The sequence below is a fragment of the Dendrobates tinctorius genome, unplaced genomic scaffold (assembly GCF_039654945.1).
Source record: "Dendrobates tinctorius isolate UK_male_01 unplaced genomic scaffold, ASM3965494v1 ptg000008l, whole genome shotgun sequence".
Taxonomy (NCBI): domain Eukaryota; kingdom Metazoa; phylum Chordata; class Amphibia; order Anura; family Dendrobatidae; genus Dendrobates; species Dendrobates tinctorius.
The window spans coordinates 74,865,516-74,891,407 of NW_027361676.1; the positions used below are offsets into that span (position 1 = coordinate 74,865,516).

At 45.7% G+C, this 25,892-nt stretch overlaps 1 protein-coding gene across 1 annotated transcript in view; it reads left to right on the plus strand.

The window, feature by feature from the left end:
- The window catches only part of LOC141092560 (plasma kallikrein-like), a 147,959-nt gene that overhangs the window by 3,269 nt on the left and 118,798 nt on the right, over positions 1-25,892 (plus strand). The window contains exons 4-6 of the mRNA XM_073578826.1: positions 1,427-1,533; positions 15,231-15,390; positions 15,611-15,720. Of these exons, the coding sequence (XP_073434927.1) occupies positions 1,427-1,533; positions 15,231-15,390; positions 15,611-15,720 (377 nt within the window). The remainder of the gene's footprint in view (positions 1-1,426; positions 1,534-15,230; positions 15,391-15,610; positions 15,721-25,892) is intronic.

A 25,892-nucleotide genomic window follows, 5' to 3' on the forward strand; every position in this document is an offset into this window, starting at 1 on the left:
ATGCATGCAGAAGTAGGCATAGCTTAGGTGGAGCTTAAGGGAGGAAGTACGCAGCCATATGCAGACCAGTCAAACGCAAGTGTGAACTTAAGGCCCCGTCACACATAGCGAGATCGCTGCTGAGTCACAATTTTTGTGACACAACAGCGATCTCACCAGCAAGATCGCTGTGTGTGACAGCGATCAGCGACCGGCCCCCCTGCCGGTATCGCTGATCGCTGCAGGAAAGGCCAGGACATTTTTTTGGTCGCTTGTCTCCCGCTGGCCACCACGCATCGCTGTGTGTGACAGGCGGGTCACCAGCGATCAGCACAGCAACGCCCAGCGCCCGGCGTCGCTGTGCACGTTAGTAACCAGCGCGCTGATGCAGGAAGCTGGTAACTAATGTACACATCGGGTATCCAAGGGATGTGCGCCCCTTAGATACCTGATGTGTACGTTAGGTACCAGTGCGCTGATGCAGGGAGCTGGTAACTAACGTACACATCGCGTATCTAGGGACGCACGTCCCTTGGATACCCGATGTGTATGTTAGTTACCAGCTTCCTGCATCAGCGCGCTGGTTACTAACGTGCACAATGATGCCAGACGCTGGGCATCGCTGTGCTGATCGCTGGTGAAGCTGTCTGTTTGACAGCTCACCAGCGATCACATAGCGATTCACAAGCGATCCTGACACATTGATATCGTTGTCAGGATCGCTGGTGAGTCGCTATGTGTGATTCCAGCCTTAGCCTAAATTGTAAAGCACTGTACAACCCCCTTGACTGATAATCCTAGATTGAGCGAGATTACAATGAATAACATACAATAAATGGCTCATGCAGGAGATGTCCTTCGTTTTCGGTCTCATCTTGGACTGCAATGCACAGACTGGCTGCAGGTCTCACGACCTGAGTGTGAAAGCTGCATATATTTCTATGATGGTGTGACACTGAGGTTGGGAGACCTGCAGCTATTCCATGCTTGGACCCATGTGCACGTACATCTGGATAAGCCCAAGCACTGATTCATTTTCCACAAACCTGTACTGTATATCAGTTTGCGCCTTAACATGTTGCCCTCCAGAGAGTGCACAGCTTTTCTAAGATGACAAGTTCCTCTCAAATGTTTATGGATTAGGCTGACGTATCATGCCTTGACTTCAGCAGACTATAAGGGCCAGTGGTGGTATAAGAAGGTCTCCCAAGTTTCCAACCTGCAACTCTTCACAGTTGTGGAAATGGCAGTGTGCTCTAACCGTGTATTTGCCCGCTCTCTAACACTGTGGGGTAACAAAAGACAGTTATAGGGGCATATACAGTACAAAGTAAATCATTATTTTTTGTCATCTTAAAATGTTATCAAAATGTCAACAAACAGAGGCTGTAATTAAAAAATATTCTGCAGATGATAAAAAAAATATTTTTCTTTTTTTCTGACCTAGGTTTGCATGCTTTCTTAAGGACAGTCCAACATTAACATTACAGAAAGTGGTAATGCCAGGAACAATTTCAGGACATTCCTTAAAACATTGCACAAGAATAATATATGGTGAGAACTTATCATAAACTACTAAGAAGGTTATTGTTATAACATTTAACACTTAATGAATCTTAACAAAAAAGGGAATCATATTACTTTTACCTGCTTGGAGAATTTGTATTCATTGATATAGATAAGGGAATAACTTTGCAGGCTCCTGATATGACATCCATGTCATTATTACATGTCTGCTGGTAGGGAGCCCTGCAAATTTTCTGTTAAGGTTGGCGGAACGCACCAAATAATATAAAGATGGTAATAAGGTGCGTTTGCAGCCCGGGGTCCACCATGAAGAGATGATAACTGCTGCTCGGTAATGGCGGACACAAAATGGCGGTATCGTACTGGACACACGTGGGTTAAACGCCACCCAGTGTGTAGTTGCAACGAACTATGTTACTCCACAGAGCTGCGGAACCGCAGAGCACAGATACCGTACCCTGTTATCTGTCACAGGGCACAGCTGAGTCAGCGCTAGTATTCGGTCTCAAGACTCAGCCCCAAGGATGCGGGGTAAGAATTTTGTATAGAAGTCCAGCTCACCCACGTCTGACCTCACCGCACCTCAGACTCGGATCCGGCCCTGCCCTGGTCGCACTGCAATAATGAAAGAAGAAGCGATCCAGCTGAGTGCTCTGGTGATTTATTGAATGCTGTTCAAACAACAGAACGTTGTTTACGCGTTTCTGGCTAGACGCCCTTAATCATAACCATATGATTAAGGGCGTCTAGCCAGAAACGCGTAAACAACGTTCTGTGGTTTGAACAGCATTCAATAAATCACCAGAGCACTCAGCTGGATCGCTTCTTCTTTCATTATTGCGGGGTAAGAGCCTCTCTAGACCCACTAAGTGCATGGCGTCGCACTGGCTAAGTGCACTAATAGACGCTGGCTACTGTGGAATGCGGACTAAGTGCACAGTGGCGTACAGGCAAAACCACTACTTGGCGCTGATGCTAGTCCCTGACCCTGCCTGCTACCTAGGAAATAAATGCCAAGGCTGAACAACACATGCGCACCAAGGGTAGGGGTTTCATAATGAGTCAGTCACCAGAGACAATCATATGTGCATACAACACTCACTCCACATGGTCTTTACTAGCGCATGGCCGTGCAGCCATGCGATCCTTTTATAACTGCAGCCTTCTGGGACCTTGCTGATAGTCCAATCCGAGCTGCTTGAGGACCTGAGCATGTGACCTCCAGCCACCAATGAGTGGTCGTCTCACAGGCATGCTCAGATGCTCGCCGCTGATTAATGCAGAATGCTATAGCTGAGCCTAGGGCAGCAGCAGCCACCAGACGCATAGCATTAGCCTGAGCAAGACGCTGGGACTGACGTCTCTGCTGAGCAGGAACTTCTGCGGCTGAAGAAGAATGGGAGACAGCAGATGACATGGCTTGAGATTCCCCCTGGGCAGCAGCGGGATCTTGACACCTAACACTTTCTCTTCCCTGCCGGCATTTGGTGCCATGTTGTGTGTGCATGATACCACAACAATGACAGACTGAATAGTCAATAGAGGAGCCAGGAATGCTGGCAAGTAGGAGGTAATTCTCAGGGCTAGCAAGCAACAGCCACAGAATGCTGCAGTGTCCATGGACTACAGCTCTCCAAATTGATTTGCTAATCCCTACCAATGAAAAGCTCTTAGTGATGACTAAACAGTGGAATAAAAAGCCATCTTGCCTTTAATTTAGGCCGATTTAAAGGTCTGACACATACCGTAACATACTTCAGGATTCATCATAAACTTTCTTCTTCTCACTTTTAACCCCTTCCCGACCAGTGACACAGCGTACGCGTCATGAAAGTTGGTGCCAATCCCACCACTGACGCATATGCTGTGTCATGACTTGATAGCCCCCTGCGGGTCGGGTGACTGTGAGTCAATGAAATGTCACCCGACCTGCAGATACAGAGAGCTTTGTACTTCACCCCAGGGAGGTGGCTTTACCCCCATGTGACTACGATCGCTCTGATTGGCTGTTAAAAGTGAATCAGAGCGACAGTAATATTTCATCAATGAAATTTGATGAAAAATTACAATCCAGCCATGGCCGATGCTGCAGTAGCATCGGCCATGGCTGGAGACCTAGATCCGACCCCCCCTCCACCGGCTGACGGGGATGATCGGCCCCCGCCACCGAATGATGCTGGCAATCCGCCGCCATCATCATCTGCTCCCCCCTTCCCTCCGCTCCCCCCGCCTTCCAATCAGTTGTCCTGTCCCTGCAGCTGAAAAACACCAGCATAGCATGAAGTTGCCTCCACCATGTTTCACTGTTGGGATTGTATTGGGAAGGTGATGAGCAGTGCCTTGTTTTCTCCTCCACAGGAAGTTCCACCTGATGAAGACAGATTCTCCGTCGAAACACGTTGTGGTTTAACCCCATCTCTTGTCTGAGTCTCTTTCCTGAGCTCCTAAAACTGTTTCCATTTTCTCATTGCTCCTATCCTCCATTGGAGGTTTTCGGCTGGAGCTGCGGTGGAGACCTGACTTTTTTGTCTGCCCCTGGGTTGCTTCCTAAGCGCTCCTCTATGACCGCTTATCACTGACTCTTTGCCACAATTCTGTCTCTGAGCTCCTTAGCAAGTTAATTTGACCTCATGATTCTCATTTGGTCTGACATGTACTGTGAGCTGTGAGGTCTTATATAGACAGGTGTGTGCCTTTACAAATCAAATCCTATCAGTTTTATTAAACACAGCTGGACTCCACTGAAGGAGTAAAACCATCTCAAGGAGGATCACAAGGAAATGGACAGCATGTGACTTAAATATGAGTGTCTGAGCAAAGGGTCTGAATACTTATGACTATGTGATATTTATGTTTTTCTTTTTTAATAACTTTTTTTAATTTACCAAACAACTGCAATCAAACAAAAGGTGAAAAATTTAAAGTTTTTCTGGGCTCTTTTGTTACCTTTCATATTATCCGTCTCTTTGATTTGTCATCAATTTTCCTCCTGCGACCACGTCCAGGGAGGTTGGCTACAGTCCCATGGAGCTTACATTTCTGAATAATATGTGCAACTGTAGTCACAGGAACTTCAAGCTGCTTGGAGATGGTCTTATAACTTTTACCTTTAACATGTTTGTCTATAATTTTCTTTCTAATCTCCTGAGACAACTCTTTCCTTCGCTTCCTCTGGTCCATGTTGAGTGTGATACACACCATGTCACCAAATAGGACAGTGAGTATTTGTAGCCCTCTATACAGGCCCAATCACTGGTTCCAAGATTTTAGACATCTGTGATGCTAATTAGTGGACCCACCTTGATTTAACATGTGCCTTTTGTCACATTATTTTCAGGGTACCATCATTTCTGTCCAGGCCTATATCGTGAATTTTATTTTTTTTAAATTTCTGTTGAGGTATGGTTGAAAAGCAATGTCTGACTTTCATTTGTTCATAGATTTTTGATTTATTATTACTTTTATCAGATTCAAGTTATTTCTGTCACCATTGTGGGTTGTTCTGTCATTAAACGATTGGTACCAACAATTTTGACCACGTATGTGCTGTCCTGGGATTAAGAATGTCAAAGCTGATGCTTTGCCTTGAAGTTTCCCTGGGGGTGGTTGTTCGGATGACTCTGTCCCTATTTTACAGGAAGGGGTGGTCTTCTCTGCCGTGTGAGCTGGAGGAGAGGTATCAGGGGGATGCCCTTGCTTGTCCTTCAGGGAATTTATTTGCATTTTGTCTCAAAGTTTTAGGGGCACATCATAGCTCGGCACTTGCTGGTCATCCAGGTAGTAAAGCAACCTTAGACCTCCTTTCTCGTTGTTTTTGGTGGCCATGGTTGCCTCAGGATGTAGTTAACTTTGTGCCTTACTGATTACAGTAATATATATTAATATAGTAATATATTAATAATATATTAATATATTAATATAGTAATATATTAAGATATTAATCTGTGCATGTTCTAAGACCCAGAATACTTGTCTGTATGGGGCTCTTCTACCAATAACCATACCAGACCAGCCATGGAGACATTTTTTCCTTGGATTTTATTACAGATATTCCTTCTTCCTCTGGTAACACTGTTATCTTAGTTGTGGTGGATAAATGCAGTAAAATGGTGCACTTCATAGGTTTACCTGCGCTCCCTAATGCTAATACCCTGGCTAAGGTGTTTGTCACCGAGATCTTGAAGCGTCACAGGGTTCCATTCGATGTGATGTCAGAACGTGGGACCCAGTTTGTATCTAATTTATGGAGAGCATTTTGTTCTCACGTGATTATGAATCTATCCTTTTATTCAGCATTTCATCCTCAAACTAATGGTCAGACTGAACGTCTAAACCAAGTCTGGAGACGTACCTCAGGTGTTTTCTCTGAGATAACCTGGGGGGATTGGTTATCATTTTTACCATTAGCTGAGTTTGCCTTAAACAATTGTCACAGCAAGGCTTCCATCTGCAGTTCTATACCTTCAGAAAAGATGGGTGTTCCTGGGAAGCCTGGGGAGGAACGATTCCATTCTTCACTCTCATCTGTATGGCAAGGGTTCCAGAACAACTTAAAGATCATGGGGGACAAATACAAATGCAAGGGTGATACAAAACGGTTATCAGGTCTGGACTAGGGTATGAATGATTTAGTGTGACTGCCTGCCAGAAAAATTAAACTGAAGATTCCTTCTTGGAAATTAAAATATTCAGGATTGAGAGTCCTCAGTAGTTGATACCTTTTAATGGCTAACTGAAAAGATGGTAATACATTGCAAGCTTTCGAGACTACTCAGGTCTCTTCATCAGGCTAGACTAATACAAAATCTGAAGTCACATATTTATGCACAATACAGCCTAGAAAAAATGCAATAGATAAGACAAGTGACGTGAAGCAGAACTATCAATATGGGAGAGGGAGAAACATAAATATAAACATTCCACTGGCTAACACGGTACAAAGATATACATCTTTCCTGTATCTTTCTTGGAAATTAGGTTCTAGGCATATTAGTCCTTACAAGGTGTTCGCCGGAATTAACCCTGTGGCCTTTCATTTTGAGCTTCCTCCAACTCTCAAAATTCACAGTGTTTTCCACAGGTCATTGCTCAAAAAATATGTAGTGCCTGTGGAGCCATCACCCTTGCTATCGCCACTGATAATTGTTGATAGTTATTTGGAGTTTCAGGTGGCAACGCAAGACTTCATGATTCCCATATCATTGACCACTCTTTACAATACCTGGTGCAGTGGAAAGAGTATTGTCCTGAGGAGCCGATGTGGGCATTGACATCTGAAGTTAATGCCTGTAAACTAATTTGTTCCTTATGTGCGGCTCATCCTGATAAACCCAGTCCCGATGGTCGAGTGGCCTTCTTAGAGGGGGGGGGTACTGTCACGATGATGTCACGTCCCATTGCAGGACCTGTTATTAGATGGTCACGTTGGGTAATGAATCATAGGTCTTCTTTAGAGATTGTATGATTCATGTTCTATTTTAAATGGATTTGGTTTCCCTCTGTACTGAGAGGGTTAAGGAATCTATCCATGCCAACTAAGACCATATAGCCTGATTGCTCTCAGCTGACACTGCTTATCATTTATTCCCTCTAGTTATATTGGCTCTAGGCAGTTAGTCCCAGCCAATTAACCCCTTCCCGACATGTGCCGTGCTAGTAGTGCTCTGCGGGAATTGCGTTCCTGCAAACAGCAGGACTAATAAAAATAATAATAATAATCTTTATTTATATAGCACCAATATTTTCCGCAGCGCTTTACAGTTTAACAGTTTCAAACACAAGTCATAAGTAACAACGTTAACAATACAATAATTAAAGCAAAATAAGACGACCCTGCTCGTGAGAGCTTACAATCTGCAATGAGGTGGGGGAGATACAAAGTACAGGTGTGTATTTACAAGGATGTATTTACAATGATGGTCCAGCCATCTTGAGGGAGTGAGGGATAGATGGAGATAGTGAATGGGCTACACACGCACACTTACACATAAAATGACCTTGATTAGTGAACGTGATAGGCCGCTTTGAACAGATGCGTTTTGAGGGAGCACCTAAAACTGTGCAAATTGTGGATAGTCCTAATTTCTTGCGGTAGAGCATTCCAGAGGATTGGAACAGCACTGGAGAAGTCTTGGAGTCGGGAGTGGGAGGTGCAGATTAGTGCAGAGGTTAGTCAAAAGTTGTTTGCAGAGCACAGCGGTTGGCTAGACCGATAGACAGAAATGAGGGAGATGTAGGGGGGTGCCGCACTGTGGAGAGCTTTATGGGTGAGAACAAGTACTTTGAATTGGATCCTATAATGAATGGGCAGCCAGTGTAATGATTGGTGAAGAGCAGACATATACGAGTACAGATTAGCCAGCTGGATGACCCTGGCTGCTGCATTAAGTATGGACTGTAGAAGGGAAGTCGAGTAACGGGGAGGCCAATTAATAGAGCATTGCAGTGGTCCAGGCAGGAGTGGATCAATGCAACAGTGAGGGTTTTTGTTGTTTCCATGGTGAGAAAAGGGCAGATTATGGAGATGTTCTTTAGGTGTAAGCAGCAAGAGCGGGCAAGAGATTGTATATGGGATGTGAAGGAGAGGTTGATGTCAAACATAACACCCAGACAGCACGCCTGCTGCCGGGGTGTTATTATGGTGTCACCCACGGAGAGGGAAATGTCAGATTTAGGGAGGTGAGTAGACGGTGGGAGCAGAAGAAATTCAGCTTTTGAGAGGTTGAGTTTCAGATAGAGAGCGGACATGATGTTGGAGACTGTGGACAGACAGTCACTGGCATTCTGTAGTACCGTGGAGGTAAGGTTGGGAGATGACGTGTATAGTTGTGTGTCATCAGCATAAAGATGGTATTGAAAGCCAAATCTGCTGATGGTCTGTCCAATTGGAGCCGAGTAGAGAGAGAAGAGAAGGGGGCCAAGGACTGAGCCCTGAGGTACCTCGACAGTGAGAGGAAAACGAGATGATGTGGAGCCAGCGAACAAAGCATTGAAGGAGCGGTCAGAAATATAGGAAGAGAGCCAGGAGAGAGCGGTGTCCTTAATGCCTAGTGAATGGAGCCTAGAGAGTAGGAGACAGTGGTCAACAGTGTCGAAAGCTGCAGAAAGGTCGAGAAATATGAGCAGAGAGTTGTCACCGTTACATTTTGCTGTCAGAAGGTCATTGGTAACTCTGATGAGTACAGTTTCAGTCGAATTTAAAGGGGGAAGCCGGACTGTGAAATGTCTAGGAGGGAGTGAGTGGAGAGGTAACGGGTAAGGCGGGAGTAGACTAGGCGCTCCAAAAGTTTAGAGATGAAGGGGAGATTGGAGACTGGTCTGTAGTTATTTGTGCAGGATGGGTCGAGTGCGGATTTCTTCAGTAATGGAGTAACGATAGAGTGTTTGAAGAAGGGTAGGAAAATGCTTGAGGAGAGGGAGAGATTAAAGATTGTAGTTAGGTTAGATGTGACGACTGGAGAAAGAGATTAGAGGAGATGTGAGGAAATGGGGTTGGTAGTGCATTTAGTTGGAAGAGAAGGAGAGAGGAGACTGGAGACTTCTTCTGTGATGGGATCAAATGTGGAGAGTGAGCCAGGGGAAATGCAGCGAGGGATGTTAGTCACAGTACTTGGTGGTTGGGAGCTGATTTCCTGACGGATATTATCTATTTTTTTCTATAAAATGGGAGGCCAGGTCATCCGCACAAATGTCTGTGATAGGGGCATGTGCTTTTGGCCTGAGGAGTGAGTGAAAGGTGTCAAAAAGTTTCTTGAGGTTGTTGGCTAGTGACGTCATCAGGGTGGTGAAGTAACTCTGTTTGGCAAGGTGAAGGGCAGAGTTATAGGTTCTTAACATAAATTTGAAGTGGATGAAGTCTGCTGGTGTGCGGGTTTTTCTCCATCGGCGTTCAGCACTCCTAGAGCATCACTGGAGTAGTCGAGTTTGCGATGTGAGCTAAGGCTGTTTTACTCTGTGTTTGGTGGTTCTGAGGGTGAGGGGTACTACCTGGTCAAGGGTGCTTCTAAGAGTGTCATTGTAGTGATGAACAGCCAGATCGGGACAGGGAAAAAGAGGAGATTGGGAACAGGGAAGATTGTACGGAGTCTGAAAGTGTCTGAGGGTTAAGAGCTTGTAGATTTCTGAATGTGTGATAGGTAGGAGTGTGCTGGGGTAGGCGAGGATTTGTGAGCGAGAAGGAGAAAATGTTGTTTTCCGAGAGGGGAATCTAGGTAGTTATTTAGGTAGTAGATTGAGCAGAGCCGGACAAAGACCAGGTCAAGGGTGTTACCGTCTTTGTGTGTCTCAGAGGTTGAGAGCTGTGAGAGGCCAAGAGAAGTGGTTAGTGATAGAAGCTGGGATGCAGCTGTGGAAATGGGGCTGTTAATGGGGATGTTGAAGTCCCCCAGGATAAGGGTTGGTAGTTCTGAGGACATGAAGTGCGGCAGGCAGACTGAGAAGTGGTCAAGGAAGTGGGTGGGTGAGCCTGGGGGCCGGTAAATGACCGCTACTCTGAGGGGGAGGGGATGGAAGAGCCTGATGGTGTGGACCTCAAAAGAAGGGAATGAGAGTGATGGAACCAGGGGGATGTCCTGGAAAGTGCATTGTGGAGACAGGAGTATGCGGACTCCACCACCAGGTCTGCTTGTGAGTCTTGGGGAATGGGTGAATTGTAAGCCAGCATGGGAAATGGCAGCAGGGGAGACAGTGTCAGAGTCCTGTTTCCAGGTTTCAGTGAGGGCCAACAGATTCAGAGAGTTGTTCAGAAAGTAGTTGTGCAGGAAAGGAAGTTTGTTACATACAGACCGTGGATTCCAGAGGGCAAATTTGAAAGAAGGAGATGAAGGAATGCAAGTAATATTAATAAGATTATTATGGTTTTGATATGGGGTAGGGGTTGAGGTTGGGGGATGGTGGACTGGGGTTGGGGGAGATGTCCCCTGAAATCAGTAGGAGTAGGAACATAAAGAGCAAGTAGTTCTTTGAAATGTTCAAAGTTTTTTGTGCAATGTGTTTCAGCAAGATGAGCTAAGGTTTTTCAGGAAGGTGAGAAGTGCATGGGAGCTGTACATGGGAGAGGGAAGTATAGAGGGGCTGATGTGTATGAGTGGTGATGGCGGAGGGATGGGGCAGTGAATGTGGATGGCAAGGGAACACAGGAGAACAGAAATAAAGGACATGATTAAAAAGGAGAGCAAAGTGTGACTTTACCTGACTCCTGCCCAGACTAACTGTCATGGAGTAACTGTCTTTTGCTGGATGCTTAGCTAATGTGATGCTTTGCTTAATGCATGTGACCCCTCACATGCATGTTCCCCTTAGAATGAGTCTAAATTTATACACCCCAATACAGGGCCAGGAGAGCGGGATTGTGGGAGCTGCTTAGTTATAAATTAGCAACAGCTGCTCCACACATCCTGGTGTGCAATGGATGATCAAAGACACAGTCCTGATTCCATCTCTATGCTAAAACACCTCTCCTGAGATAACATCTACAGTGTTCCCCTCCCATGGATATACAACAGTAAGTACTGAGAACAATGTAATAGATGAATTATAGCAAAGAAGTTGAATGACATGGTTACCATTCACACTGCTTGCTAACATTGAATGGAGGGAAATACATGCAGGCTGATTCAGATCAGAAGTTGAATGACATGGCTACCTGTGTGAAGAGAAAAGAGAGAAGGTGGATGTTAATTCCTTGTTATGGAGTAACTGTCTTTTGCTGGATGCTTAGCTAATGCGATTCTTTGCTTAATGCGTGCAACCCCTCACAGTGGTTCATGCATTGCACGACCTCACACTGAGTGCCATGGCAATTGGGTGCGGGTGGCAGCTGCATGTGACAGCTGACACCCCGCAGCAATGACCACAATCAGTGCTAGCACCAATCATGGGCATTTAACCCCTCAGATGCCGCTGTCAGTAGTGGAGCCCCCTCCCTGCGTGCTTCCATCAGGACAATGCGATACAATCACATTGTCCCAATGGTCTTCAAGGAGAACCCTGGTCCCAAGATGGCTGTGGGGTCCTTCCGAGTCATGCAGAGAAGGTGGCCTGTGAATGCCTGCTGAGAGCAGGCACTAGCATGCCTTCTTCCCTGCCTGTCAGATCCTGATCTGAAGCTGTGTCCCACATCCGAAGCCAGGGTATATGCATTGTACCTTACCTGGATGACCTATTGATAGTAGGATCCTCCTACCAGACTCTGGAAAACCAGGTAGCTCAAACTCTGGATATTCTTCAATCTCTGGGGTGGATCTCGATTATAAAGAACTCACAGATTCAACCCTCTCAGAAAATAAGATTTTTGGGAGTCCTCTTAGACTCAAGAAAGCAGATGTCCTTCCTTCCGGAAGATCATCAAGTGACTATAATATCAAAGATCTTGAATTTCAGAAAGCAGAGGTCCCCGACCCTCTGGTCAGCTATGTCAGTACTATGGTCAATTACGTCCTGCATCCAATCGGTGCCCTGGGCGCAGGCCCATTCCAGAATCCTCCAGTCCCATATCTTGGGAAATTGGAACAGAGATCTAAACAGAAGGGTCCTGACCCCAGGAAAAGTAAGAGCTTCCCTGGCTTAGTGGATGGACCACAAGAATATGCACAAAGGAGTCAGCTGGTCTCGATTCCCCTTGGTCACGGTAACATCAGACGCCAGCAAAAAAGGCTGTGGAGCCATAGTATGCCAACTGCCATTCCAGGAGTTATTGGGTCAGGAAGTGAGTACGAGATCTTCCAATTTCAGAATACTGAAGGCCGTGGAAGAAGCCCTCCAGGCTGCAAAACACCTGGTCCAGGGTCAGCATATCAAGTTCTACTCCGACAATATGACAACAGTGGCACACCTCAAGCACCAGGGTGGCACGAGGTTCAACAGCCTAAAAAGTCTTTCAGGATGATTATTTACCTGAGCTGAAAGGCTCCTCCTTTCACTAATGGCAGTCCACCTAAAGGGGACCTCCAATCTTCAGGCAGACATCCTGAGCAGAAGACGTATCCAGCCTGGCAAGTGGAGTCTGAATGGAAAATCTTTCAGAAACTAGTGAACAAGTGGGGCCTTCCGGAGGTGGATCTGCTAGCATCGATCAGAAATGCTCAAGTAGGAAACTACTTCTCCCTGAATCCCAGGGACAGATCATTGGGGGTAGATGCCTTCGCTAACAAATGGGAATTCCATTTGGCATATGCCTTTTGTGGCATATAATAATAATAATAATCTTTATAGAGCGCTAACATATTCCGCAGCGCTTTACAGTTTGCACACATTTTCATCACTGTCCCCGATGGGGCTCACAATCTATATTCCCTATCAGTATGTCTTTGGAGTGTGGGAGGAAACCGGAGTGCCCGGAGGAAACCCACGCAAACACAGGGAGAACATACAAACTCCTTGCAGATGTTGTCCTTGGTGGGATTCGAACCCAGGACTCCAGCGCTGCAGCCTTGCAGCTAACCACTGAGCCACCGTGCTGCCCATCTGCGGCATATGTGCAGGCGTCGGGAAAGGTCTGGTGCCTGCGCACTGCACCGGAGCTACTACAGGAAGGCAAGAAGAGGACGGCATCGTATGAAGATGGGAGGAGCCGGAACGGACAGCGACACCCATTGGACCAGACCGCCCCCTCCGGTGACTATAATCTAACGTGTTTTTCTTATCTTTCAGGTTACATCGGGGGCTTATCCACAGCATTACGGAATGCTGTAAATAAGCCCCTGATGTCAATGCCGGCCGCTGATAGGGCAAAAAAAGGGTGACAAATTCCATTTACGTTTATTCCTCCCTGTCTCTATCCTCCTTTCTATTGTTGGTGTGTGCTTTTGTATGATAGAGGTTTTCTGTTATCCCTGTTTTGTCTTTGTGTCTTGTTTACCTCTCATTTCTCTCACATGCCACATAGCGTGGGGGAGGAGACAGATTAGGGTTTAACAGGAGCATATCAAGGTCAGAGACCAGGGCCTCTCTACCTTCAAGAGTACCCCTGGGACAGGGATAGTTAGGGTCCCAATTCCAGGGACAGTTTGAGGTCCATCTCTCTAACCGAAGACTGGCAAACCTGAGCAGAAAATCGGATGTACATTAAAAAGCCCGTGTTCGAGGTTTTGTACCGGACACTAGATGTCTGGTACAGACGCCAAACTTTACCGTTCAGGTTTGCTCGTCCCTATTTATAAGATATTGCTTTACTGTTTTCCTTAAAGAGCCCAATATACATGTAATGCCATGTTGGCATTGTAGACCGTTTCTGTTCATGTGTCCCATCTTTTGAGCACAATCACAATACTTCATTTGCAATTTCTGAACTAGAGATAACACAGTTATGAGTTTGCCCCCTTTTTATGGTATGTCAACTATACTGTATTTTAGTGACCGTATACTTTTAGGAGATAGAATGTTTAAATTCTTCCTGGCACTTCACTGTTTTAGATTTGGACTCTAAAGGGGGTTTTACACATAGCGATATCGCTATAAATATCGCTAAAGCGTCACCGATTTTGTGACGCAGCAGCGATATTGCTAACGATATCGCTACATGTGATACTTACCTCCGACCGGCTCCCCCGATGGCTATCGCTGATCGCATGAGATCGTCCAAGTCCATTTCTCGTCGGCTGCTTCCTGCTGGGCTTCCTGCTGGCGCCGACAAGCGACGCGTGGACGTGGGCGGGAGGATGTCATCATTGCCACGTCTGAAAGGTAAGTAAGGACCGCTGCTGTGTCGCTGCATCGCTGTGAGATCTGCCTGTTTGGCAGCTCACTAGTGACCATTTAGCGATGCACCAGCGATCCTGACCGGGTCATATCGTGGTCGGGATCTCTGGTGCATTGCTAAATGTAAAGGGGGCTTAAGAGTTCATTTTTGTTGTATTTATTTTTTCAATGGCTTAAGTTAAAAGGAACCTTTCTTCTTGGAAAAGGCTATTTAGCTGCAGATAAAGAGTAATCCTGCAGGTAAATAGGTAAATTATGCATGCCTTTTTTACCAGTTTTCTGTTTGGAAGTGATGGTCAGTCTTTTGTTATTTATGTATATATAGGCTCTCTGACTCCGCACTCCACCAATCAGCCAGTTGTGGTTTTAATTACAGCAGGATCCTTCCTACCCATGTAAATGTAGGCTTCAGCCTAGGAGACAATTTACATTAGGTTAAGTTCTCAGCAACCAGAGATTGACTTGTCGATGGCTGCTGGGCATGCATGAATTGACCAAATTATGTGCTAAGTGGTTTCATTTTTTCTTATTATATAGAGTAGCAATGCAATTCAAATTTCATATATTTCATGTGTATATGCTATAGCTCTACAGTGTACAACTTGATTTGTTAGTTATGCATAGAGATGGAAACTCTTAATGTGCATCTGTGCACACCAATTTTACGTTTGGGAGTGACGGTCAGTGTTTTATTATTTATTTTTATTGACTGTCCTGTAATTTCCGAATGGTTGGCAACACTGATTCAAATACGCTTCTGTAGTAATTTAAGCCAATTTTGTGTCATAAATTATAAAGCATTTGTCAGGCATGGCTGATCACACCAACTTCCATCTCAGCTACACCCACGTTTCAGAGCTGGCAATGGCTGAATTTAAAGTCGCAAAATTTATAAGCCGTTTTTGCCCAAATTTTGCCAGATTTATAGTAGCTTTACATTAATAATTGTCAGAAAACTGTTTGATGAATTGGGAAATTGTTCTTTTCTTGCTTGCTAAAAAATTACATGCTTCTCTTATTTGCTCTAGCCTGCCGGGATAAGGTTTTTTCTGGACTTGACATGATTGGGACAAGTTATAATATTTCTAGAGTAACCAGTGTGGAGGAATGTAGAGAACGCTGCACCAATAATGAACATTGCCAGTTCTTTACCTATGTTACAGAGAAATTCCACAGCATTCAACTACGGTGAGTGATGTGACTGAGGCTACAAGTATAGTCACAGTAACATCTTTACTAAAAATAATCACCTAAAGGTCAAAAGATATTGTCATGGCCCCGAAAACTTTATCTTTCTATGGTTGCTGAGCTTTATTTGTAATGTTTCCAATATTATTTTTTAATATAGATACAGTACATTGTCAATTATAAATGTTTGATCAAAATCTCTGATTCATTGTTTCTCCAGGAACATGTGTTACTTCAAATATTCTGGTAAAGGAATGCCGACAAGAATAAGACAACTTCCCAATGTCATGTGCGGATTCTCATTAAAGGCTTGTGGAATGTCTTCACTAGGTAAATATTTTTATTTTCATATATAAGGTGTGTAGTATTTAGAATTGTTTTTATCAATGGTTTTTAGTTATTAGTAAAAAGAAAGCCTACTTCTGTATAGTTAATTGTTGATGCCAAGAAATATGAAGTAGTAGGTAGTATACGGACTGCAAGCAAAAATGTAATATTTAAATGTTCATTTCCTTGGTTTCCTACGGACTCCCCAATGCAAAGCACAAGATGCATCATATAGACAGCAAATTTTCATTATGGATTGGAAAACAATAAATGGAATTTTAAGTCAAACTACCCAATTATTTGGTGTTTTACTAACAAATGATTCTATGAATGATGATCATGGAAAAGGCATGGGATCACAGGATTTATAGACATATTAATGATATGCCAATTCTTAAGAAAATGGAAAAAAATGTAAACACCTTGTTTCATTCAGTATTGAGTATGAACACCATGTGCAGGAATACTTACACACTTTGTCATGCCATCGATGAGGCTATTAATGGCTTTCTGATGAATATTCTGCTCTCAAATCATCAAGATCTGCTACTGGCAACTTCTTTTGTCTAGAAGCAGTGCAGGCTATATTATCACAATTAAGCAATACAGGCCACTCACAGCAGCATGACCAACATGTTTCCTTGCTTTGTTGTGTTGAAAAATGGCTCTTGAAAGATTTTGGAGAACTGGCAGTACCAATGACCAAATCAAGCTGTTAGTTCGGGAATGAGTACTAAAGAATTCTGGTTTCCACGTCATCTCACTCAATAGTCTCGGAAGTGGGACAAGTGTAACATTATCTCGTGAAACCCTCTTCATAGCATTGCCTATGTGGTTTCCAGACTGATCTCTGGCTATCATTGCATCTAGGGGAAAAACTCATCACAAAACAAAACAGAAAAGGTTTCCATTCTAGCCACCATTGCTCTTTTACTCTTCACCATGAAAACATTTGAGAATGGAGGCTTAAGGTCAATGGAACACCTGTAGCTAGGAGATTGTCTCATAGTCCAATGTCATGCAAACACATTCTAATGGTTTAGACTTGGTATTTGATGTTCAGTTTCACTTGCAATACAGGTTAGATTCTGGAGCCATTTCTCCAAAGTGTCCTAGGAACCTCTTTTCAACACATATGCGAGCAAACATTTTGCTATTGCTATTGTGGGCAGCAACATTCTCTCAGCTATGTCCTGCAGTATCTTCAGACTTGTCTTCAATTAAATATGTCTGAGAGGTCATTGGTCAGCAATTGTAATGGGAGCTGCCAGCACTGATCTTGATGATTTGCCTGTCCAAAAAAAAAACAGAACTGTAGAAATTTTTGCAAATTTATTAAAAAAAATACTGAGGATGCAGTGTTTGTCATGGTTGCATTACTCCATGTCTGTGTGGCAAGCCACAATGTAACCTCCTTGCTTTTCTCCTCCTCCACCTCCTTTGCTAAGCTACGTTCCTCTGGGTTCACACAAACTGGGATCTACAACCTCATCATCATCCTCTCTGTTCTCTCATCATCCCCTCTGTTCTCCCACTCCTCACCCTGAGAGTCACCCTCCTCCTCTTCCTGCCCTGACAGCACAGAACAGTCTGCATTTGACTCAGGTATCTGAGTCTCATCAGTATCACCCCCACCCCCTGTGGTTAACGTCTAGTGACAAGGGTCTGAATTATGCTCAGACCCTACATTATCCAGCCCTGGATCCAACAGGAAAAATTTTGGGCATTGGTGCAGATGCTTTTCTACTCTGGATTCTGTGAATCTTGGGATCAGACCTCTGATGCCTATGGAATAGAATGTCTGAACAGCTCTTGAGACTGGCCCATCTGTGGTTCCCCACAGTCAGTTGGGCGTTTGGTAAGTTGTGACACAGGGGGAAACAAGGGTGATTGTGGTGCCACCTTTGAGGATCGTACAGTGTCTGATGTTAAGGTGGAGGAAGAGGAGGAGAGTCCACATGACACAGTGCTTGTCATCCAATGGAGCAAATGCTCTTTCTGACCCTCATCCACAAGGCATACTGCTGTGCGGTTGTAGAGGTCAGCCAGGGCCGTAGTCGTGGCTGAGTTCAAGGGTCCTTGTGTGCCCTGGCCTTCCAATACATAAAAATCATGCTCCATTATCAGCTTACTTGCCTCTCTGTTCCCTGCATCATCAGAGTCTGTTCTCCATTCTTTTTGGTCACTTCCAGCCGCTTCTAAATAAACAAAGACAAAGTCCAGGTCGCAGGACATCCAGATTCAGTACAACATTTTCGACACATTACTCCATCTTTCACTGCACTCCTTTCCCTGTCACACTGCATGTTCCTAGGTCGGACAGTTTCCAACGGCTCCTCGGCATCCTCCCTGGCCAGCCTCACTGCATGTGGGTGATCCTTCAGCCGTTTTGCCCTGGTTCTGAGGGCATCAGCCCAAGCAATAACCTGCCACATGGTGAGCAACCTGCCCTTCTGTGCTGCGGTGACTTCTCCTGTATCCCAAGTTCCTGTAGATGCTGTCGCTGCTATATCTGATATGCTGTCCCACTGACTCTGGATGGCTGGGTTCCTCCTTAAACATTGTGGGGCGCTTAGTATCTTGAGCATTTAGCCCACCTGAGCACTTTGGACTACCTAGCCCTGACTGTTTCTAACCAGGAAATGTTTCTCCCTTACTCCCCAGCTAACCCCTCCTATATTAACCATTTTGCTCCCTATTAACCTCCTGTCCTATACTATATACACTATTATGTCTCGATCTAGTGGCCTAAATGAATATTACACTCTCCCTGTGTATAACATATACAATACAGCCACAAGAACATTAGAATACATGTGTACAAAACATATTATATGATACCCGGATTCATAGCATTACAAGACAATTACTATAGACATTTGTACACTCTAAATCGGGACGTGTTTGAGGGCACAGGATGACTTTTTGTGACCCCCTTACACAGCTGCCAAAGAAAGGGAGTTGAGTATCTGTCCAGCAACAGATTTTGTTAGTTGTCTTTGTATATGACAAGACGCTGTTTGTTCAGTAGAGCTTTCAGTAACATTACCACCTAAGCCACATACCCATTGAACACCAAGTCTTTTACCCCTTGCTTTTTCCCACTCATGTTGTATGTACCCTTCCCCTCTATTAACCAGCTGTTTCACAACCTTAGGACCAGACCTGTCAGTCACCTGTCAATAAATGAACAATCAGTAGTTATTTTCTGAGATAGTGTGCTTGAACGACAATACTAGCCCTAATGATTTTGATTAGCAAATAAGGCCGTCTGGCTGCACCCAAATATTATCCCAAATGGGGCCTTCTGAGTCATGATTGCAACTACACTATTAGCGCAAACTAGTTAGATGCTAGAAGGATAGGATTCTATCTAAGTATATGACAACTTGCAGCAGCAAGAGTGGCCTGTCTTCGCTATTATACTGAGAAAATGGCACCAGCAAAACAACATGGCCCTTGTGTCATGATGTTATGGACGGTTTATGTGCCTGATTGGCTGTTGAAATGTACACACATTAGTTCCCTCATACAAACATCTCCACCACTCCTCATACAGCACCACTATCCTAGCGAAAGTCCTACCAATTCATTAGTGGAATCGGTATAATTTACAGTACTGTGACCGAATTTTGCTGACTTTGAGGAAAAATGCTTGTGAAACCAAACACGAATCTAAGATTTGTGAACATTTTCAGAACAAGATCTCTAGTCAAGATAACAGGGTAACACCATGCGCCAAAATCATCGAGGTTTTTCCGCCAGTTTTCTGGTGAAAAAAAAGAACCCTAAAATGAGTGGAGAGTTTGGGGCGGACCTAGTTCAGACAAGGAGTGGCAGATAGAGTTGAGCGACTTTTGGTTTTTTAGGGTCGAGTTTCGTTTCGTGAAACCCGACTTTTCCAAAAGTCGGGTCGAGCAAGATCGTCCGATTATAGGGAAAAGTCGGGGTCGTCCCAAAACACGAAACCCAATGTAAGTCAATGGGGAATAAAAGTCGGCAGTGAGAGGAGGACAGGAAACACACCTACAGTGCCCATTTGAATGCCAAAAGCATCAATTCTTCTTACTTAAGCTTGTCAACCTTAATTAACTTCATAATACAAGTTACGCACTGAAAAATGGGGGTTATTTGGCTAAAGTTGTGGGGGGGGAGGGCTGGCTGCAGGTTTTCATGTGCCTTGGGCGAAAGAGCGCCCCTTTAACACATACCACAACTCATCATGCTCCGATACGGCAGAGAAATAGCGGTATAGTACAATGAAAAATACTTCACTTTTTACATCTCATGACGAGGCCCATCTATTTCTCCATACAGAATCATTGGTCCCATATAATGTTTGAAACAGTATATGATGAGCTCCACATAATGCTACAGTATATGTTGGTCCCCATGGATGAAGCTCCACTGTCTTATGGACCCAAATAATGCTCCAAACATAATGGGCCCCATTTCTAATGCTCTAGTGTATAATGGGCCCTGTAAATGCTGCTCTAGTGTCTGATGTCCACCTTTGGAATGTTCCAGTGTATGGTGGGCCCCATCTATCATTCTCCAGAGTATAGTGCTCCCCAAAAATTGCTGTCCCAACATTGAAAACAATCAAATAAGTCTCCTCGCTAGGGAATCCCTGTACTTGTCTGGACTCCTCGTCGTCCCCATCTTCCATCTCACTGCACAGTATTTCAACTTTGCAAGTGCTGTGATCCTGAGCAAGCAGGGGGGGCCCACTCGTTGGCGACGGCACTGGCACAGGGCCCCTGATAGTACGGTGGTGTGTCTGATGGCGGGTGGGGCGAACCTGCACTTTCATCTGCAGCTTCCTCTTTGTCACCGTGTAAGATGGAACTGTATATGGGAAGGGTAACCTGAGTTTCATCAGGGTCAGATTCAGGTCATGTAGCGTGCGAGGGGAATGTAGTGGTCTGGGTCAATGTACCAGCAGATTCATCGAGCAGTGGCTGGGCATCAGTGCACTTGTGTCGCCCCCAGGAGTACGGTCGCCACAGTGGCATTACCTTCTTCCTAGGGAGTGTGATGTCATGCTTGGGAGCAACGAACGATCTCTCTAGCAGGTTAACTGATTGGGCGGCGTTATTCCCACGAGTCATGACCCTCCAAACAGCGTTCATGAAGGCAAAGTGTTTGTTTTACGTGGGCAGTATGGTTGCAAAGCTGAACCTTAAAGGAATGTCCAGAAGGGCACCATCAGGAGTGGAGCCTACGGTTAAATTCGTCTCCACCTGGGAAACCTCAACCATGCCAGCTACAGAACAGATGCACACATTGCAAGCTTAATTCCGTTAACGAACGAGACTCCGTCATGCCCCGCGGTCCGAGTCCGGCTTACTAGAGGGACACGTGAGGCTCTGGCACATGAGATTGGCCAATAACTGGTGTGTCATGCCCTTACATGTCCGTGGCTGCATGTGCGCTACACTGAAAAGGCCAGCGTTTGTCGCTTACAGGTGCAGATAACCCGCTGAACAACGTTAGTGATGGGGACCACTGATTACAATTATTACCCGCGAACAAAGATTTCCCAGTAAGTGCAGGTCAACCGCAGTTCCGGAATTAGGCCTAACCGTCATTCCTGAAAAAATGAAAAACTTACGTGTGCAAACCACAGGTGCTGTAGCTTGCTTAACAGCTCGCCAGCCATTCTCACGCCCAGTATGGATTGCACGTGATTGCACAAAGGTTAGAAAGGGTACCGTATCCCCAGATAACATGTATGGATAGCGTACACATTCAAAATATATGTCTATACATCAGGAGGCAGGCTCAGACGGTGTTAGGCCCAGTATGGATTGCACGTGATTGCACAAAGGTTAGAAAGGGTACCGTTTCCCCGGATAACATGTATGGATAGCGTACACATTCAAAATATATGTCTATACATCAGGAGGCAGGCTCAGACGGTATTAGGCTCAGTATGGATTGCACGTGATTGCACAAAGGTTAGAAAGGGTACCGTTTCCCCGGATAACATGTATGGATAGCGTACACATTCAAAATATATGTCTATACATCAGGAGGCAGGCTCAGACGGTTTTAGGCCCAGTATGGATTGCACGTGATTGCACAAAGGTTAGAAAGGGTACCGTATCCCCAGATAACATGTATGGATAGCATACACATTCAAAATATATGTCTATACATCAGGAGGCAGGCTCAGACGGTGTTAGGCCCAGTATGGATTGCACGTGATTGCACAAAGGTTAGAAAGGGTACCGTATCCCCAGATAACATGTATGGATAGCGTACACATTCAAAATATATGTCTATACATCAGGAGGCAGGCTCAGATGGTGTTAGGCCCAGTATGGATTGCACGTGATTGCACAAAGGTTAGAAAGGGTACCGTTTCCCCAGATAACATGTATGGATAGCGTACACATTCAAAATATATGTCTATACATCAGGAGGCAGGCTCAGACGGTATTAGGCCCAGAATGGATTGCACGTGATTGCACAAAGGTTAGAAAGGGTACCGTTTCCCCAGATAACATGTATGGATAGCGTACACATTCAAAATATATGTCTATACATCAGGAGGCAGGCTCAGACGGTGTTTGGCCCAGTATGGATTGCACGTGATTGCACAAAGGTTAGAAAGGGTACCGTATCCCCAGATAACATGTATGGATAGCGTACACATTCAAAATATATGTCTATACATCAGGAGGCAGGCTCAGACGGTGTTAGGCCCAGTATGGATTGCACGTGATTGCACAAAGGTTAGAAAGGGTACCGTATCCCCAGATAACATGTATGGATAGCGTACACATTCAAAATATATGTCTATACATCAGGAGGCAGGCTCAGATGGTGTTAGGCCCAGTATGGATTGCACGTGATTGCACAAAGGTTAGAAAGGGTACCGTATCCCCAGATAACATGTATGGATAGCGTACACATTCAAAATATATGTCTATACATCAGGAGGCAGGCTCAGATGGTGTTAGGCCCAGTATGGATTGCACGTGATTGCACAAAGGTTAGAAAGGGTACCGTATCCCCAGATAACATGTATGGATAGCGTACACATTCAAAATATATGTCTATACATCAGGAGGCAGGCTCAGATGGTGTTAGGCCCAGTATGGATTGCACGTGATTGCACAAAGGTTAGAAAGGGTACCGTATCCCCAGATAACATGTATGGATAGCGTACACATTCAAAATATATGTCTATACATCAGGAGGCAGGCTCAGACGGTGTTAGGCCCAGTATGGATTGCACGTGATTGCACAAAGGTTAGAAAGGGTACCGTATCCCCGGATAACATGTATGGATAGCGTACACATTCAAAATATATGTCTATACATCAGGAGGCAGGCTCAGACGGTGTCAGGCACAGTATGGATTTGACGGCCCAGACTACACAGCGGAGGAGCAGGGAGAGGTAAAGATTGCAAATGCTGGGGCCCTGCCCAAGCAAGGGGGGCCCACTCGTGGGCGTCGGTACTGGCACTGGGCCCCTCATAGTACGGCGGTGTGTCTGACGGCGGGTGTGCACCACCACCGTCAGAGACACTTGATTGCACTATGAAGGACCCTGTGCCAGTGCCCGCTCCCAAGAGTCGGCCTACCCACCTGTCCAGGGCAACGGCACTCGCACAGTGTCGTGCGCTAGGTGGTGACCCTGGCCATGGGGGGGAGGCAGCACAGTTAGGGAGTTTTAGAAAGTGGCATATGTTGATGTTGGACATTCAGCTGATGCAAAAGGTGAAATAGGTCAAGTCCCAGGAAGAGGTGGACCAAAGCAAGCCATTTTTCTGTCACCCTATGTGTGATCAGGGGAAGGTGGGACAAAATCATTGGAAACCCATGCGTGGTTCATTTTAATGAAGGTTAGATCATCCACATTTTGGGTTGACAGACGGGTCCTTTTTTCTGTCAGGATTGATCCAGCTGCACTGAAGACTATTTCCGATAGCACACTTGCAGCTGGGCAAGCGAGCTCCTGTAAGGCATATTGTGCCAATTCAGGCCAGGTGTCCAGTTTAGCGGCCCAATAGTCAAAGGGGAATGACCTGTGTGGGAGAACATCGATATGGGAGGAAAAGTAGTTTGTAACCATAGTTGACAACTGCTGTCTCCTGTCACTTTCCATCGATGCAGTATTACCAGTTGTGTGAGCGGTACTTGAAAAATCAGTCCACAACATTGTCATGAAACCCCTGTCTCCAACGCAACTTCTGCTGTGTGCACCACGAACACCTCTGCCAAGCTGCCCCCGGCCCGTACGGCTCGTGTGAGAACCATCACCGCTGCTGTGTACTGGGAATGCCTCAAGCAACCGATTTACCAGAGTTGCTTGTTTATTAGCCAATATTAGGTCAAGGTTCTCCTGTGGCATGATGTTTTGTAATTTGCCTTTATAGCGTGGATCCAGGATGCTGGCCAACCAGTAGTCGTCATCGTTCATCATTTTGGTAATGCGGGGGTCCCTTTTTAGGATCTGCAAGGCATAATCTGACATGTGGGCCAATGTTCCCGGTGTCAATGATGCACTGCGAGTGCTGGTTGGAGGAGCACTTTCTGGCAAATCCACATCCCTCCAGTCATGCACAAACCCTGTACCAGACCTTGCCATGCCAACATTTTCACTTGCCCCACGAGATGCATCCTCCTCCCCTAAGTAATCATCCCCATCATCCTCCTCCTCCTCTTCTTCCTCCACCTCCTCCAGGAGAGGTCCCTGAGCAGACAATGGCTGAATGTCATCAAGGATTCCCTCCTCCTCTTCCTCCTCATCAACATTGGCTGCAGAAGCCTGCTCCTTAAGGTGCGTCAAAGTTTGCATGAGCAGACGCATAAGTGGGATGCTCATGCTTAGGATGGCGTCGTCTGCACTTACCAGCCGTGTGCATTCCTCAAAACACTGAAGGACTTTACAGAGGTCTTTCAGCTTCGACCACTGCACACCGGTCAACTCCATGTCTGCTCTCAAAGTGCCTGGCCGTGTATCCTCCCACAAATGCATTATGGCCTGCACCCTGCTCGCACAGCCGCTCCACCATGTGCAGGGTGGAGTTCCACCTTGTTGCAATGTCGATAATGAGGCGGTGGTTGGGAAGGTGGAGCAATCGCTGCAGCTTCTGCATACGAACGGAGTGTACAGGCGACCGGCGGATGTGCGCGCACAGTCTTCGCACATTCTGGAGCAGGGCTGTTAACTCCGGATAATTTTTGAGGAAGCACTGCACCACCAGGTTCAAGGTGTGAGCCAAGCAAGGTATGTGGCTGAGTTTTGAAAGGGCTATGGCTGCCACAAAATTACGCCCGTTATCACTAACTACCTTGCCTGCCTCAAGATGTACACTGCCCAGCCATGACTCAGTTTGTCGCTGAAAGTACTCGGCCAGCACCTCGGCGGTGTGTCTGTCGCCCAAACACATCATCTGCAACACTGCCTGCTGACGCTTTCCACTAGCTGCTCGATAGGGGGACACCTCGTGTGCAACAGTGGCAGCTGCAGATGGAGTGCTCGTACGACTGCGCTCTGTGGACGAGCTTTCGCTTCTGGAGGAGGAGGAGGAGGGTCGAACTCCTACAGCCAACTGTTTCCTATTCCGTGGGCTAGGCAGCACTGTCCCACCACCGCTGTCCCCTGTGGACCCTGCATCCACCACATTAACCCAGTGCGCAGTGATGGACACGTAACGGCCCTGGCCATGCCGACTGGACCATGCATCAGTTGTGAGGTGCACCTTTCCGCTCACTGACTGCTTGAGTGCATGGACAATGCGGTCTTTCACATGATGGTGGAGGGCTGGGATGGCTTTGCGAGAAAAGAAGTGGCGACTGGGTAGAATCATAGAATCATAGAATCATAGAATCGTAGAGTTGGAAGGGACCTCCTGGGCCATCTGGTCCAACCCCCTGCTCAAAGCAGGATTCGCTAAATCATCCCAGTCAGATGTCTGTCCAGCCTCTGTTTGAAGACTTCCATTGAAGGAGAACTCACCACTTCTCGTGGCAGCCTGTTCCACTCATTGATCACTCTAACTGTCAAAAAGTTTTTTCTAATATCTAATCTGTGTCTCTTCCCATTCAGTTTCATCCCATTGCTTCTAGTCTTTCCTTGTGCAAATGAGAATAAAGTTGATCCTTCTACAATGTGACAGCCCTTTAGATATTTGTAGACAGCTATTAAGTCTCCTCT